At 37.0% G+C, this 18,906-nt stretch overlaps 1 protein-coding gene and 1 long non-coding RNA gene across 3 annotated transcripts in view; one reads left to right on the top strand and one right to left on the bottom strand.

The window, feature by feature from the left end:
• Positions 1 to 615: 615 nt before the first annotated feature.
• On the bottom strand, positions 616 to 5,050 carry LOC307116962. Its single transcript, XR_013815359.1, has 3 exons — positions 4,462 to 5,050; positions 2,368 to 2,552; positions 616 to 1,607 (listed from the first exon to the last, which is right to left on the bottom strand). It is a non-coding gene; the product is annotated as an uncharacterized lncRNA (long non-coding RNA).
• tbx21 (T-box transcription factor 21) overlaps positions 4,079 to 18,906 on the top strand; it is a 19,693-nt gene continuing 4,865 nt past the window's right edge. For both annotated transcript variants that reach the window (XR_013815358.1, XM_079801570.1), the window contains exons 1-5: positions 4,079 to 4,882; positions 16,943 to 17,097; positions 17,956 to 18,077; positions 18,238 to 18,396; positions 18,749 to 18,810. Coding sequence is in view for 1 of the 2 variants with exons in the window: in XM_079801570.1 (XP_079657696.1) it covers positions 4,350 to 4,882; positions 16,943 to 17,097; positions 17,956 to 18,077; positions 18,238 to 18,396; positions 18,749 to 18,810 (1,031 nt within the window). In the remaining variant the exon portion in view is untranslated. The remainder of the gene's footprint in view (positions 4,883 to 16,942; positions 17,098 to 17,955; positions 18,078 to 18,237; positions 18,397 to 18,748; positions 18,811 to 18,906) is intronic.

Raw genomic sequence — 18,906 nt, 5'->3', positions numbered from 1 at the left:
ATTCTGCTGCCTTTCTTCGCCGTTCCAACGACCCCCCTTTCCCCCCACCCTGTCCTCGTTCACAGCGGCGGTGCCTCCCAAAAGCTTTCTTTCACACCCAAAGTGGGGATTCAAATAATCATATGTTGCGTTAATTAGGTCCCCGTGCCTGACAGGAAGGCCTGACTTGGAGAAACATATGCTGTTAAGTCTCTCTAATCAGAGCTATTCACATGTTAAATATTAGACATGTTGTACTCATGTCCTCATCCACCTGCACATATTCACCCACAAACACCAGTCAGACGATGTATTCTCTTCGGAGTTCATGATACAATCTCAAATTAATCTGAGTATCACCATCTAAAAGTGCAACAGAGTATCATAAAACATTGATAATGGGTAGACTTCTTTCGCAACAAGATTTTAAGCTAAAATGTATGTTTTTGTTTAAGGAAAGCATTTTAGATGCTGTAACGGTTTACCATTTAAATTAACTTTTTGATTTGAACAGTTCATTTAAATACTCCTGCAGTGTGACCAATTAAAATATTTATCGTAGTCCGTGAGATATGAGCTCATAAAATTGTAGGCACAATAAGCTAAATATTATTATACTTTGTCTTTTTTTTTTTTAAATGCTGTATATTTTGACATTGTTTCCTATATGCTATAGCATACACAGAAGAAAAGCTTCAACTGATTTTATTTTATGCTTATTAATAGGAAAATTCCTCCTTTTTTTGTGTGGATGTGTCATACTGCAGGACTGAAAGTATTTAAACATACATATTACAAAATTAATTAGTAGTAGGATGTAAAAGTCAAGCTTGAATGCATTTTACTTGCTTCCTGTTAGTATCCTGATTAGCAACTTTGGTAACACTTTATTTTGATGGTCCCCAAACAGACAGTCTACTGATTATAAGTAACTTTGAAAGTACATGTCAGTTAATTCTACAAACCCAATCCTACCCCTAAAAGTCTACTAATACTAAACTAGTATTAGAGTTAGTCGACATGTAGGTGCAACGTTACAGTCAACAGAATACTCAAAATAAAGTGTAACCGCAACTTTTTCAAGGATCCCCACAAAATTGACAATTTGGAAATGTTTGTTGTGAGTAACTAAATAGTAATTCTAAAATGCCACTTTAATTGATATTTAAAGTTTATAAACAAAATGTTTGTTCTTTGCTATCCAACAAAATTATACAAATAGAAGAAAACGTTATTTATTTATTTGAGAATGTACAAATTTAACTTCATTTTCTAAATGTTCTTTGCTATCCAACAAAAATGATAAATAAAAAAAAATAGAAGAGAGTATTTATTTATTTGATTGAAGACGATAAAATCACTGAATTAAACAGGCCTATTTAGGGTATCTAAAGTAGTTGTGTTTACAACTTAGAGTAAGTCCAAAGTGAAGTAAATAGGAAAAGGAAGTGAGATTTGACATTTAACAAGTGCCGGTTTGGCAACATGGGTACCGACCGTATAACATGACTGATGTGTGCAGGCGTGGTCTGGGTCCAAGAGCATTAGGCACGCTCAAGTTTCCGTGGGGCGTCCAACTAGGCCCTATATCGTCCTCTCCCCTCCGTAAAACTGACGAAAGTCATACGCTGTTGTGGAAAGAAAGAGCACAGACAGAAACTGATCACGGATGCATATAGCTGAAGGTATATTGCTTAACAGATCTTTACAGATGGAAAATCTCAGATGTATAGAAAAAGCATTAGCACATGCAGGATGAGTCAGAACTACACTTCACTACATTGCCCCACCACATGAAAACTAGCAAGCCCCGAAACTGCAGGAAGAAGAAGTGTGATAAAGAAATCTAGCAATCTTTCACATCACTCTCTGATTGTGCATCAACTGAAAAGACATGATTTTAGGAGAGCTTTACTTTCAAAACATATCTCGCCAAATCTCACCTAAAATTAAGTAAGATCCTGGTCATATCATTCACATCGTAGCACTTCTGTCACTCTCTGACCACAGATATGAATATGACATCAATAAAATATTTGTTGCTGGTCTTGTACAACACCGGGGGAACACCAATGCAATATTTAGCAAATAAGACGTGAGTCATTTGATTGTCTTATACTTTCATGTTATTGCTAGAATACAAGTAAAACGTTTGCATACACAGCTACGTACAGAAACAGTTGAAGAAAGAAGAGTTGTGCTAATATAAAATCCCTACTCCCTCCTGCCATACACCTGTGACAGCTGCGCCAACTATATGTGTGGCGTTCAAAGCCACTGCGTAAATGCTTGAAAGACTGCAGGGCAGTGTGTTGTGTGCGTAGTGTGATTTGTTTAATTGCTGATACAGTATGAGGGCTGTTTCTGCGCACCATTAGTGTTCTGTACCTGCGTGGTGACTGTCGCCTGTGGGAGATCAGCTTAACTAAGGCCTAAAAGGTGGTGGTCACTCCCACAGGGCAGGTGGAGAGTATATCAGCCCAGCCCGGCGAACACGTCACTGGGGACAATGCGCTATCATCCGAGGTGTCAACACCAATGAGTTCAGCTGATGACCTTGTGAGTTCACCTTGCTAGGAGAGAAGTGAAATTAGAGAAATGACAGTGCGGAGAGGCAATTGTGTCATACCTGCACTGGGGGGGACAGTGTGTGTGCGTGCATGCGTGTGTGTGTGTGTGTGTGTGTGGCTTAGGTAAAAAGTTATGGGAACAAAATGTCCCCGTGAAGATGCCAATTTCTAAAATCCGTGACTTTATGGCTTGACATTTTTTGGTCCCCACAAGAAAAACAGCTTATAAATCATACTAAGTGATGTTTTTTTTTTATGTAAAAATTTAGGTTTAGGGGTGGGTTTAGTGTAGGGGGATAGAAGAAAACATGAAAAGAGAATGTGTGTGTGTGTGTGTGTGGGGGGTGTAGATTTTGCACTTGTAGTAATTCACACTTTTCTACAAATGCACACTTTTTTGTGAAATTACGTGTTTACGAAAAACTTAAATGCACTTTTTTTTCCCCTGTAAAGTATTGCCAAAAGCCAGAATGAAAATAAAACACTATATTTAGGCAATGCGTATTCATACCTTGAAATTAAGTTGTGTTATGTAAAAAGTAGTGCATATACAAATAACTTAAATGCAGCTGAACTGTAGGCTAATAATAAAAAAATCAACACAATGCAACACAATGCTTGTTTTCACATAACAACAAAGAGAGGAAGTTAAAACATTTTCTACATTGTTTAAAAATATATTATATGATATTTTATATTATATTATATAAGATTAAAAAATATAGCCAAAAGCCACAAAGAAAATAAAATACTGTTTGAGCAATGCGTATTCATACCTTGAAATTATGTTTCGTTTTTAAGTAAAAAGTAGTTTTAAAAAAAATTGTTTATTATTAGTTCTTATTTTAAGATGAAAATAAGATGAAAGTGTACACATTATATGTTTCATTTTATGTTATGTATTTATGCTTTCTGCATAGTTTTTATGTCATTTTACCCAGGCGATGTTTTGTTTATGATATCACAGTTGTTGGAAAAGACACTTTTTATAGTGAACTCTAAGACAATTTATATACAAAATCTGTAACATTTAAATAAAGATGCCCTTGTAGTGAAGGCAAACAGTCTGGGTGCTTGAGTGAAGGAATGTCATAAATGTAAGATTCAAAAAGTAAAACATTTCAGTTGAAAATGGATGAAAACGACTCACTCTCTGTTTCTTTTCACTAGAACTTCCACGTATTATTCATCAACACAAACATATCTAACGAGATATCGTTCTGCATGATTTACTTTTATGCTATTTTATCATTCATATAGAAGGTTTATTTTTTATTAAAAATCATATTTAAAAATCATATTGAGTATATGAGAAGTATATACACACACACAAACACACACACACACACATTTATGCGCCTAACTAATTAAGTTAACTCAATATGCGCTCACTTAATTAACATTGTAGCGATTGTTCAGTTCTATTAAGTATCAAACTGAAGCCCCTGTAAATAGGGGAAGGCCCGTCCTCGCGCATCAAGCCTATCACGCCCAGTCTGAGTGTAAAGCCCACCTCCGGACCAATTACCATTCGAGATATGGATATATCATAGAGTCTTATCATGTGTTTTAAGTCCGATTCCTATTCCAAATACATAGTGGTAATGTCTTGAACATATTAAGATAAATAAAAGGGAAGATTGCCCAAGTAGTTTAAAACTAGATTACACGGCGCGCTTTGCAGACAAGCTCCACAACTTGCAGTTCATTGAAAGTTTGTATTGGAGTCTTATTTTAAATGTTAAAGCATTCGGACGGTAAACCTATGACACCTCTAGTGAGCTCGGACCGGTGCTGCAGATGGGCGGCATAGGCAGGAATTTGTATTTCAATATGTTGAATGGAACAGACGCGCAAAGTTTCGCCAAAGACGCAGAATTAACCAGCCACCTGCACCGAAACCGCGACTTACCGGACTTCAAAATGGGCATCCAAGACGCGAGGTTTTACTACCAGGACTCGATTCCAAACGGACAGGACAGTTTGACGTTGCCGTTCCACTCGGAGCACCACCAAAGTGCCGGAGCGCAGACGGGGAGGTTTTACACACCGGCTCCGCTCGGCAGCTGTCACTTCAGCAGCCGGAGCGGGACGGGACATACTTACGTTCCAGCCGGAGCCGATGCGTTTTCTTCAGCCAACGGTAAAGACGTGTACCCGAGCAGCGCAGACAGCTACACGTCGTCTTTTCAGCACGGGTACCCGCGAGCACCGATGTACTCTTTACCTGGTCTACAGGTGTCCGGGAAGACACAAGTGCTCCTCAACAACTACCCGCTGTGGGCAAAGTTCCACAAGTATCAGACAGAGATGATCATAACCAAACAGGGACGGTAAGAAGCCTTCTGGGTTGTCTCTTTAATATGTCATTAGCATAGACGTTTGTTTTCATGGCAAAGCTTTTGTGCGCAATTGGAGAAAGAAACTGTTCGTTCAGCATTTACAAATGCGCCATGTGAATGTTTATTCCTCTTACTTGTGCACTTATGAATGCCAGCTGTGCCATCCAGGGCAGGTGGGCATGCAGTCGAGTCCTTGGCATATGTGTCTTAAATTTAGAAGCCTAATTACAGAGAGATCTTTTGATCTAATCCCCCTTTTCTACCACACCGCGACCTGGTTTCAGTTATTGTCAAAAGTAAACAAATCGCAATTTGTCCAATTCTCTCACAGCACCTATGCACTTTGACACAAATGTTTGAAAGCGACATGACCTTATTGTTGGAGACAATTCTGACAGGGGCTTATGAGAACTGCTGATATTTTAGATGTTTTTATTATTATCATCATTATTATTATTATTCAGAATAAGGACGACAATGTTCTTAAAGAACGTGAACCAAACTTAGTTATCATGCATTTATTGTGAGTAATTATTACCAAATAAAAAAATAAATAAAACTCTATCATTTATTATCATCACTCTATTATTATCAAAATATCATGACTTGTTAATATTAAACTACTGGTGGTGGTCCCTAGACACTCTAGAGAGGGAGGAAAGTGCTTGTGGGGAAGGTTGACAGGTCAGCGAGCATTAATATCTAAACATGTCCCTGATGATTATAATCTACAGATGTGCAACACTTTCATTTCAGAGCTGCTTTCAAGGCACACATTACACAGTCATTGCATGATATGGATTAAAATATTAACTGATAAATCTTTATAATTATTTCTAAGTAGACCCATTATATGTCAGTTTGGCAACAATATTTATCACAGAATCTTTCTTGCATGTATACGTATATTAAAAAAACAGTTGCATTGACCTATAATATCTAAGCTGATCACACCTGCCACCGTAAAAAAATATTTCTTTTAAAATATATGAGAATTTACTTATATTAATAATAAGCGGGGGGAGGGGGGTTGGTGGCGCTCACACTTTATGTCCAAATAGTTATTAAAAATACCAAACAGTAAGACTTAGAGACTGAAATGTATTCAGTATTTATCAGCATGCAGGAATAATTAATTTGACGAAATAGCATACATTTTAAATATGGTCTTGAAAGCAAGTCGTATAAAGTTGAAATGAAGAGGTAACAAAATGTTTTTATCTTAATGTTTCACATATGGCTACACCAAATCATAGCATTATCACTCAAAAGATTTGTCTCACTGCTGCCACGGTCATCACTCATAACTGTCTTTATTTTATTTTTTACTTAATGCACCGCATAACAACTGATCCTACAGGCTAAATTTTCAAAACAGAGATATGTATTTATGTATTTATTATTGTTGTTAGTTTGGTAGCTTTTACACAGATACGCGCGCATCTGTAGTTGTTTGTGTTGTGTGTGTAAGTGTGTGAACGCACGCTTCTGTAACCTGTAACCTACTGGCAGGTGTCTTGAAACCTTTTGCAAACCTTCTTTATCTATTGAATGCGCAGCGCATTCAGAATGAAAGAAGTAATCAAACATAATAAAGTAGCGTATTTATCATGTAGTTTATTAAATTACAAAATAATGTTACATATATAATACTTCAAATCACCCTTGAATATGCGAGTAACAATTAAACAGGCCATTGTGGGAATCAAGTAGCTCATAGATTACTTCATCTTTTACGCAAGCGAGAAAAACTTGTTTGGTTTGATGAATCATATTTAATGCTATCATGACATTGAAGATTAATTTTGTGCCTCTGAATCTTTACATTTCCTGTTCATATCTGGTCTTGTGTCGTTATCTCTTCACATTCTAGAAATGGCATCAGTTTGAGTCCATTTATTTAAATACACATTATTTGCTGCTAATTATTATTATGTTTTACAGTATAATGTGCATAAGGATTACTTTATTGGTTCTCATTGCCAATGAGTGTCATAGCTCAGGTAATTCTGCCCAAGACAGGAAGTGGAAAAGTAAGGAGGAGGGGGTGATGCGTTTGGGGGGTAAAGTTGGTTGAGCACCAGTGAGATTCTGATGGCCATACACATCAGTGGAGGTAGCTTTGAAGTGCAGGAAATGAAGGAAGGCACTTTCTTCCTCTCTCTCGCTCTCTTTCTCGCTTTCTTTGCTCTCTCTCTCTCCACTGGTCTGGTACTCTGTGAGCGCAGTGATGCACGTTTCCTCAGAAGTCGAGGTGCAGTCCGAGTCAGGGCTTTGAAATGCACCGTAAGGCCCACAGTCTGAGACGAGAGCAGAGGTCTTCGGCCCTTTTCAAGTCGAACTCTAAAACTGGCCCCTAACCTCACCCCTGCCACCAGGTTTCACAAACTTAAACAGGCACAGGGCCATCAGCTAAACATAGATTGGTGTAGGTGAGTGTTGTCTTGCTTTTATGCTAGGCTGAGAGGCAAAAAAGGCGACACGAGTGTGCCAAATGATACTAATAAATGGAATAAAAGTCATGAAAATGTTACCTCACAGAACATTAGTGGGAGGGATATGAAACTTCTGATGTTGTCAAAGATCCATTCCACGGCATGTTTAGTGGTTGATAAATTCTAGAGTGAAAGAAAGCATCGTATTTCAAACGCATTTGCAACATACGCCTTAAAAGTGGAATGGGGGTTTTCACTGTTGTTGAAAAAAGTCAGTATAAAAGTCAAGATAGATATTCTGGCCTCAGGTGCTTGTGTAGAAAATGTGAATGAGTAGGATCTCCGTAGGTTTGGTGATAACCAAACTCTGAGGAGTCATGGGTCTCTGCTTTATGTGTAAATAAAGCCGTCTCTCTCTGCTTCAGTGGATTCACATGTCTCATATTTAACACTACAAAAAGCTTGAAATTTTCCAAGCATTTGTTTATGGCAGTGCAGTCTAAAATCGCATAGCGAAACCATTTTTTTAGGGTTTCTATACTCACTCACAGCATTATCATCTCATGGTATATGGTGAAATATACTGCACAATGAGTACAAACCATGCAGCACTGCAGAAAGTTGCACATGAATAATTTATCCGGCCTTCATTTGCCCTCCCTTAAATTGCAGCATTAGGTAAGATAATAAAGATGGCAGTTATAAACGGTGGCTGCAAAAAAGTATCTGGACACTTACTTGAAAAAGTCGAAAGGGATGGTTCACCTAGAAATATTAATTCTGTCATTATTTACTCACCCCACTCATTATTACTCATTATTTACTCAAACAACTTCTGAGAAACATAAAAAAGATGAAATGACAATAAAAGTCAATAGTCACCAAAGCTATTTGGTTACCAACATTCTTCAAAATATCTTATTCTGTGCGCTGCAGAAAAAAATAAAGTAAATGATGACAGAATTTTCATTTTTGGGAGAACTAATAATAATTGGTTTAATAATGTATGAACTGCATCCTTTGCATTGTACACTGATTTTTTTTTAAGATGACCTTTTATTATATTTTACTTGCCATTTCTTTGAAATGATTTGTGAAATTAACTAGTGAAGAGTGAAAATTGTTTCAAAGTAAATCCTACACCATTTTTGTTTAGTGTATAACAAAGCAAAGAAACTTCTCAGAACTAACTTCACTTTTCTGAGGCATTTTTTAATTACGAACAGATGTCAATGTGATTTTAGTGGATGTAAAAAGTTCATAAAAGCATCCTATAGCGAATGTAGTTCATCACATGACCTATGGACATGTTCTACTAAGTGAAACAACCAAAACATGATTTATTAATATGAATTTAAAATCTGTCAAAGTTCTTTTTGTGCTTTGCTTGAAGAGTTTTGCTTGAAAAGTGTCACTTGGCTTAATATTTTATTATATAATGCAAAGGAATGTTTAAGTTTGATACTAATACTTTTTTGGGGCCACTTTATAGTCCTTTAGTGGTTCTGCATAAAATGCAATCTCTCCTCCTGCACCATTCAAGGTCTTTCTGCCTGTTGCATTTGAGCTTTCTTTCTTTCTTTTTTTTTCAACTAACAATCACTTCCTGTTCAGCTGTATTTGGTAGCATGGAGTATGCAGTCTTGCTGCAAAAAAAAAGCCAGACCTCAAAAGCAACAAACTTGAATAGTCACCGCTCACTCCAGAACAGATTGATCACTGTGTACATGATTCCAGCAGAATCCCATCGAGCAGCTCTGACAGAAACAGATGAGTTGTGACAGTAGCACATCAGTAGAATGCTTCCGAGATCAAAGGGATCGTCTGTAACTGTGGTTGCCGGCTGCTCCATTTCCAGCCAGTTTTTTCAGCAGCCGTGCTACAAACTCATCACTACAGCTATGACAATTCTCCAACATCAGCAAATATATCGTGGTTTCTGAATGTAACCACATTCGCATAATAGCTTACAATAACCACGTAAACATGCTTACTGTACATGTCAATCTGCTTGTGTCATGTTTGATATTTTACCTTTACGTATAAAAAAAAAGCTAGCAGACTGGCATGTTTTCAGATGATCAAGACTACGAGGATGACGCAAACTAGACCTGATCTCCTGTCCTGGCAAATCAATGACATGCTAGGGGAGAAAGCCCCCTCACCAGTCTGTTTCCAGACAGGTTGTTTCTTTTTTTTTTTGGATTGTCCCTTTCTGTCTTTTTTACTCTGCAATGTTGCGTTGATCACACCAAGCACTTCTTGTGCTAAGGGGAATCACATATATGCATGGAAAACTGCATCTTCCTAAAGTCCTAGACAGCAGAGGAGGCATTTCTGTTTGGCAACCACCTACTACCGCATGTTCATGGCTCCATCACTGAGTCAAGGAGTGGCAGATAAGTTTCCAAAGGTTAACCTCTAACTTTTTTTGTCGTAAACCTTAAACTCCCACTCATGCAAAACATTCCTCTCAGTGGTGAACCCACTGGTTTCCCCCTCTCCAGGTACTGATTTCTTATAAATGTCTCATTTTAAAAAAGTATGACAATTTCTGAGGCTCAGTCAGATGAGGAAAGTGACTGCCACAGAAGGTATAGTTATAACTCAGAACGAGGAGGCAGCGCATGAACGTTGAATGATACAGAGACGATTCTGGTTTCTGTTTTCACTTATATTGACAACTGATGTGGAAGAAGAAACCCTTCACCTGCTCGGTCTCTTCACCACCACAAGGCCCCACAATGCCAGGGCACCATCTGAGAATGATGATTGATTACAGCTGCCCGTGGGTGGGCAGTCCGTCCGCTTGTGTTATGCCGCTCTGTAGCAAACGTACGTCAACGCGCTCTGATCCTCGACATCAGGCGTCCTTTACCCTACTTCAAAAGAGAAACTTATTTCAGTTAGAAATATCTCTCTTCATTCTCTCTTTCGAAAACAAACCGGTGCTTCTTTATTTCTTTCCACTCACTGGAGTGTAACTTCTTGGAAACACAAAATGAAATATTTTGTACAATGTGCAAGCTGACATTTGCATAAAAAAGTAGACAGTAACTGTAAACTGTTGAAAAAGTACAGGCAACGTAACAAAGTAACATTGAACTATTGTTATATGCTTTAAAAAAAAACAACGTTTCACACATTTGTACATACACAACATGATGCTTTTTTTTCTCGTAGACAAAGTCAAACATCAATGGTTCTCATGTGTCTTAACTGATCACAGTGCATGAGATAAATGATAATATAATTTGCATTAAATTAAATGGAAAATATCAATGCCAAACTTCACTGTGTTTTAATCATGAATAGTTGTCTTCACATTGTTTTAGTGTTTAGATTTACAGTACAATAATGTACAAACGTTTGGTGTTTTTGAAAAACGTCTCTAATGCACACCAATGACAGATTCATAAAAATAGAAAATAAATAAAAATGTAAAAACAAAAACAATAAAACAGTAATATTGTGAAATATTATTACAACTTAAAATACCTATTTTCTATTTTAATATATTTGACGTATTGTCAGCATCATTACTCCAATCTTCAGTGTCACATGTTCCTTCAAAAATCATTTTAATAAGCTAATTTTGCGCTTCATAAACATTTCTTATTATTATCGTCAATGTTGAAACCAGTTGTGCTGCTTAATACTTTTCAGGGTTATTTGATAAACGGAAAGTTCAAAAGAACAGCATTTATTTCAAATATAATTTCTGTACAGTCAATTTTAATGCATCCTTGTTGAATAAAAATGAATTTCTCTAAAAAAAGTTACACTTGTCAGTATTACATTGTAATTATACATTTAAGCACTGAGTAATAATAATTAACTACATGTACTTACTATAGGGTTAATTGCATGTAATTATGCATAATTTATAGTTATTACTACAGTAACTACATGTGATGTGTAAAATAAAAGTGTTACCAAAAACAATCTTACTGAACCCAAACTTTTGAATGGTAGTGTATGTGTCATGTTAAAAAGTAATTTCTTAAGAATTAGCCTATAGTTTCCACAAATGTGTCCAAACAAACAATTCTATATCCATGTACAAAGTCAAATTTCTATATAAAGCAGGACTAATTCCAATAATCTGACCCCCATGCTCTTCCCAATGGGAAAAAAGGTTTACAGTTTCACTCAGCTAGCTCAAAGGCACAGGAGACAGGATAGAGAGTGAGAGATTTTTATAAACATACTCATAACCTAAATCCATTCTGAGCCATTTACAAATTATTTGTATCCAGTTCACGGAATTGATATGATACAGACACAGATACGAGCAGACAACTGCACTTGAGTGTCACCTGACAGGAGCATCCTGCTGAGGGGAAACATACAAGCATGAGCAGTAGCCCGCAACTGTTGAATCTATTGAATGAGAGGCAGTCATGTGGCATAGACGTCATCTCTGGAGTGTATTAGTGAGACTGAAAGCGTCATAGTATTGGGTGAGGTTGAATTAAAGCCAGCAGGGCTGATTTCAAATGTTTGTTGTATCACAGGTGGTGTCAAGGTGAAAGGACACAGAAACAAGGCTGTAGAACACTATATACTGGGTCTTTTGCAGGAAGTGTGTGCCTAAGTCACCTCTTTGGAAACTTCACCCTAATGGCACTGCCATGGGACACACTGACCTCCTAGTTACCTCTTTTCCATCACTGCACCGTGATCAAAATATGTCTAGCAAGGGAAACTACAGCAATCAAGCATGCATCTCCCAACATGTTTTATTAATAGCATTATTAAAAATTCACATACAGCCTGCTCCCAGTTTCCTCTCTATCGCAATGAATGTGCCTACATAACTATTGTTTATACCACCAAATACTCACCCTCATATATAGGGATCATCAGATACTAAGGATTTCTTCATTTATTGTGTAAGTTGATTTTTGATGTTTAATTCAAACCATTTTTGCGCTTTTTACTTTACATTTGCCATCATGTAGCATGACCTTAGCATAAAGAAAAGTGTAAGATTACGGTTTAAATTCTACACTGTAAAATCGAATTAGTTAGACTTACTTAAAAAAGCATGCAAACCGATTGCCTTAAAGAAACAAGTAAAGCAATAGGAATAGTACAGTATGTTGTGCTAACAAATGCTTAGTTAGTATAGTTCCCTTACACAAAAGTTCAAGTAACTAAAAAAAGAACTGCATAGAGTTCTTGATCTTTTACTTTAGATTTACTCCGGACTTAGTATAGCTACCATTGTTGTTACCATTATTGTGTTTTGCATGCTGAATGTTGAAGTCTGTGTGTGACTCAAGCATGATCAACTGCAAGATATTGTTACAAATATAGGTGGATTATATCAATTCAATTAAAAGTTTCACAATGTGTTTAGACGTAAGCATTAGCAATAAAATTGTAAACAATCATTATACGACATAAAGGGAATATTTACGTAGGTTGCTTTTAAAAGGTGTCTTAATTTCTGACTAAATCATTAACTATAGTTAATTATTCAGTCAGAAGTTAGGTCAACTTTTAAAAGCAACCTATTTATTACTAGTGTTGGGTCTGAGTCCACCTTAGTCAAATTTAAGTCAAGACCAAGTCTTAAACAATCATGTCCGAGTTCTTATCAGCCGAGTCTGAGTCGAGTCCGCCCAAGTCCAGAAAGTAATTAAATTGAAAAAAGATTATAAACTGCTATTGTAAATTTTTACCTTCTATTAATATTTTAACCTTTTCAACCCATTACACCAATGGCAACATAAAATTGAACAAAAATACCTCTATTATATCTTGCCATTGCCATTTAACATTTTTATTTTGTCAACAGAACCTCAATAGTTTCCAATCAAAAATGGTTTCAACGAATAGAATGGACAGATATATATATAGATATATATGTAGAACCTTTATAATTACAAGTGCATGAAAAACCCAAATTAACCTGTTTTATTGTATTTCAATTATTTAATGCCTCTGGTATCACCAAATGCTAATGTTTAGGGGTGGGCGATACTAAAATCTTATTTCAAGATAATGATATGTTTTCTCAAGTATAGGATTATTCAAGTAAGAATAAATACTATAGAAATTGAATAAAACAATTAGATGTAAAATAAAACAAACTTCACTGTATTACATGTACAGTGATTCTTATTAAATTTACTAATGCATAAGATGATGCTACTGCTGCCTGCTGGTGTGGTGCAGTAAAATGACAGGCGGGGAGACGTTAATTAATTTATTATCTTAGTTTTATGCCAGTTTTGTTGTTACACATGACACGGACTCGACTGTACTCAACAGTACAAAATATCCAGGTCGGTGTCAAGTCCGAGTACAAATACACTCGAGTGCATGACAAGTTAGAGTTCATTCAAACCTCGTCCGAGTCCAAGTCCGAGTACCCCAACTCTATTTATTACTTATCTTCCTTTGAAACCAAATAACTGTGATTTATTGCATTGCATCAATAGGAAGAGAATTACAATAATATGAATGTTCCAAGTGCCCAACCAAAGGGAACACTGATCACCATAATGGTTAGTTTATGGTCAAGCTTGACTCCGAAAAGTCAAGCCAATGTTGGTTCTTGTTTTATTACGTGCTCTGTCGCGTTCTTTTTGCCAGCAGACTCCCCTCTTTCGATGTTTGTTTAAAACGGATGATTCCTCAGAAGTTTGAGATTTAGCGTGCTCCATGTCAAACTTTCACGCTAATTGTGACAACTAACCTATGCCCCTCCCACACCATACACACATCAAAGTAGCCATAGCAGCTCTCTATTTTTGGACATGATGAGACAAACAATTTCCTGTGAAAACCACCCCACTAGGTCTAAAATATAAACACTTATCCACCTTTTTCCTTAGCCCCATTGGTGCAAATTATGGTAGTACTTCCGTAAATTTGGTAGTACTAAACTGTAAACAAACAGTGAAAGGCTTGCTCTATGAGCGCAATAATAAGCATTTTCAAAAACTGGGTACAATGACAATGTTCTACTCACCCTTCAACCATCGAACATCAAAATTATATTTAAAAGTGTAAAAGCATTAACAGCTACCACAGACCATGAATAACCCCTGATTATTTAAGCAGCAATATAATGGATGTGTTAAATATCACTGTAGTAATATATATCTGTATTATGTAACACATTGCCTTAATCAAAATTGTTCATTAACTGGAACATTGAGTGATAATGTTTTAAAGTAATTTCTGTCATTTTGACAAACAGTATATAGCCTATTGTATTTACCTGCTTTAGAAAAACATTCCAGAAACCACTGCTAATAGGGGATCAGAAGTGAACAGGAGAGAAAATGTATTTTTAAAACATCTGTGTGAAAACAAACCTGGAAAGAGAGGTGAGGATTTAGGGAGAAAAATTAGATTATTAGTAGCCTAGAAATCTTGACGCACCCTAGCGCCAGCAAATCTAATTTGCAGCCAGGGTAGTCTAGCAACTCTCCGTTGGCGTGCGAGCTGGAAAAAACGAACTCTGGTCAGGCCAATCACATCGTGTAGTCGGTGGGCGGCCTTAAAGGGTTAGTTCACCCAAAAATGAAAATTCTGTCATTAATTACTCACCCTCATGTCGTTGGACACCCGTAAGACCTCCGTTCATATTCGGAACACAAATGAAGATATTTTAGTTGAAAGCTGATGGCTGAGAAAGGCTTCACACAGGCCTCCATTGGCATTCAGTACATTGACACTTCCAAGATCCATGAAAGGCACTTAAAACGTCGTTACAAAGTCTATCTCACCACAGTGGCTCTACAATAATCATACAATGCGACGACAATAGTTTTTGTGCGCAAAAAAAAATCAAAATAACACCTTTATCCAACTTGTTCTCGACTTCCGTGTATGCCTCCACGACGCATGCGCGAGAATATGACGCAGATCCGGCGTTCGGACATATGACCCAGAAGCGATTTGTTTACGAGCAGAGGAAGACGCGCGTGTCTAAGCTGTTGGATTCTACATTGATCGTGCTTTAGGTCTCGGCGTAGTGCTCAAAATGGGGCTTAAGTGTGTATTTCATCGATTCCCGAACACCGGCGCTACGTCATATTCTCGCGCATGCGTCGTGGAGGCGCACACGGAAGACAAGAACAAGTTGGATAAAGGTGTTATTTTGATTTTTTTTTGCGCACAAAAACTATTGTCGTCGCATTGTATGATTATTGTAGAGCCACTGTGGTGAGATAGACTTTGTAACGACGTTTTAAGTGCCTTTCATGGATCTTGGAAGTGTCAATGTACTGAATGCCAATGGAGGCCTGTGTGAAGCCTTTCTCAGCCATCAGCTTTCAACTAAAATATCTTCATTTGTGTTCCGAATATGAACGGAGGTCTTACGGGTGTCCAACGACATGAGGGTGAGTAATTAATGACAGAATTTTCATTTTTGGGTGAACTAACCCTTTAACATAATGATGGCAGAGTTGCGTTGGTTCCGCGTGCTACTCATAAACAAAGAAGCTGGCGAACAGCGGTCTTTCGAATATGCTTTGGCGACTCTGGAAGACTTGGAGTTAAGCTTTTCGTTGAGAAAAGAACTAAGAATGGCACTGAAGTCATTCTTAAGAAAGGAAGATGTGTTCGGAGTTTTGCCGACCGGATACGGCGAAAGTTTAATCTATCATCTAGCTCCGCTTCACCTTCTTCGTTGCTCTGGTTGGTTGTAGCGCTATCCTATTGCGTGCAGAGGGAATTTGAAAGACAACCATTTTTCCCACCCCTCCGATTGAGCCTTGCCAATGGTGTGTTCCCAGACCCAAAATCTTGATGTGGGTCTGACTTGTCAGGCTAGATTCTTAGTGCATTCCAGTGAATCATGAATGGGAAATATTGTACATTAAATTGGGAAAGCAGACCACAAATGTGCAGTATATGTTGTCCTTTTTCATACTGTTACAGTGAAATACAAAAGAAAATAATCAGGAGGAAAAGAATGCAGTCTGAACATGAGAAATTTCGTACAGCTCATTCAGTCAAACTGACGATAAGGATTATTTGTAACGCAACCTTATGATTTGAAATGATTTGTTTCAGTCTCTTTGAGTGGAACTTCCCCAAACCTGAAGTGCTTCCTATAATCTAAAACCAAGTAGTTTTGAAAAAATGTGGATAATAGGCTTACCATAGTAAATCAGGGTAACACGTTTTGGAAGAAGGAATGGTGACTCTTTTTATTTTATTATTTTTTTATATAATGAGCAACAACAAAAAAAAAATAGATACATAGTGTTCCTTTTAAAAAAGAGATTTGAAAAAAAAAAAGTAAATTAATTAAAAATGTGTATTTTAAAAAGTGATTATTTAATTTAAAAAATCCCCAACATTACTTACTATTTATTGAAGTTATTTGATATAGTTATATTTTAATTTATATTTATGTAAATGTATATATATATATATATATTTTGTTTAGATAACATCTAAAATCTAAAAAAAATACATAGATTTATAACATGAAAATATTTGTCAGCATATTACTATCGACCAGAATTTTAATATCATTCCATCCCCAATAACTATGTCAGTGATCTCACATCTTTATCCATAACAACAGCATTAACACATTCCTCTATCATCTCACTGTGTTTTCTGATCTGTCTTTCAACAGGAGGATGTTCCCTTTCCTCAGCTTTAACATCAGCTCACTGGACCCCTCGGCTCATTATAACATATATGTAGACGTGGTTCTTGCTGACCAGCATCACTGGAGGTACCAAGGAGGCAAATGGGTCCAGTGTGGAAAGGCAGAAGGCAACATGCCAGGTATCCGTTAGTAATACACTGCCTTTTTCTGGCCACTATCTACTTTTAAACCCTACAAACAAGATAAATGTCTTTATCTGAATTGTGGTTTTCACAGTGTGAGTGTTTTCGGAGCAGTGCAGAAAACTTCACATACTCTTAGCTCTGTCTTTTTGTGGCTAGAAATGCATGAGTGTTTCTGATACCACTGTATGCCACAATCAGAGGAACATAAGCATGTGGCCCACCACAACAGCTCTGTTCTGCAACTGCTGTTCAAGGGAGATTGCATGGTAGTGCAGCTCTAAAACTTGACATTGCACTCTTAATTGGCTTATTCTAATCAATTTACAAAGTACATTTTTTTTTTGGAAATATTCTTTAATCTCTTTACCTATACTTTCCTAAATATGGCACTTACCCAGCAAACAAAAATATGTTCTAAAATCATTCCCCTCAAGTTATAAAATATTTCTGAATGTTCTCTTAACATTCAAAGTGACCTTTTTTATGTGTACATTCCATTTGATTGTTTTCAGCATTGGTAATAAGAAATGTTCATTGAGAAGCAAATCAGCATATCAGAATGATTTCTGAAGGATCATGTGACACTGAAGACTGGAGTAATGATGCTGCAGTTTCACCATCACAGATATAAACTACATTTTAAAATAGATTCAAATAAACAATAGTTAATTTAAATTGTGATGATATTTTACAATATCTGTTTTACTGTATTTGGATAACTAAGAAAAATACTTTTTTCTAAAACATAAAAATGGTTTTAAATGGTAATACAATACTGACAGTAAAATATGGTTTAAATATATGCATATTTAAACTGCATTCAGTATATAATTTTTTTTTTTTTTTTTACAGGAAACAGAACGTACATGCATCCAGACTCTCCCAACACTGGAAATCACTGGATGAGACAGGAAGTGTCCTTTGGCAAGCTGAAACTTACCAATAACAAAGGCAGCTCTAACAATGTAGGACAGGTAATATAATAATACTACACCGTACCCACACCTGAGTCATCTATGTCGACATTGGTTGCAGTCAAACAGAGAGTACGTTTTGGGTTGAATATATCATCCTGCTGTAACACCATAGCATGTCTGCACTATTTCACTGACTATTGCATTGCTTGGAATACAGATGATTGTGCTACAGTCGCTCCATAAATACCAACCACGTCTTCACATCGTGGAGGTGAAGGAGGATGGAACGGAGGATCCCTTCCTGACCTCTAAAACTCAGACGTTTGTCTTCCCGGAGACGCAGTTCATTGCCGTCACTGCCTACCAGAATGCAGATGTAAGTCATGTCATCTGAACACATCATGCTGTGGGTTATTTGCAACTTCTACATAACCACTGCTTCCAGCAAACGAAAAGACATGACATCACAGTATGGGGCGACCCAGACAAGAGAGAGTTATGTTATGTCTGCACATTGAGTCTGTGATGTTTGTAAAGGGTTGAGAGTGCTGGAGATGTTAACTGTGGCTGTAGGAAAGAGTACGAGTGTAATTCATGCATTATTTCGTGACGACAGTGATCTATCAGTCTCCCTGACTGTGCTTCCTGTGCCCATGTGGCTTTACTCTTACCCTCTCTCTCTCTCTCTCTCTGCCCTTTCTCCAACCCCTTCCCCTGCCATTTCACAGATCACTCAGCTGAAAATAGATCATAACCCGTTTGCTAAAGGTTTCCGGGACAATTATGACACGTAAGTAAGCCTGGAGTAAATTAAATACAGAAAGATTGGTCTCTGTCTGTCTATTTTCAAAATTACAGTTATATGAATTTCAAATCTCTTCAATTC

This window comes from Gobio gobio, assembly GCF_949357685.1.
Source record: "Gobio gobio genome assembly, chromosome: 20".
Taxonomy (NCBI): Eukaryota; Metazoa; Chordata; class Actinopteri; order Cypriniformes; family Gobionidae; genus Gobio; species Gobio gobio.
Note: the sequence above shows the minus strand (reverse complement) of the source record. Positions and strands in the feature narration are given on the sequence as shown.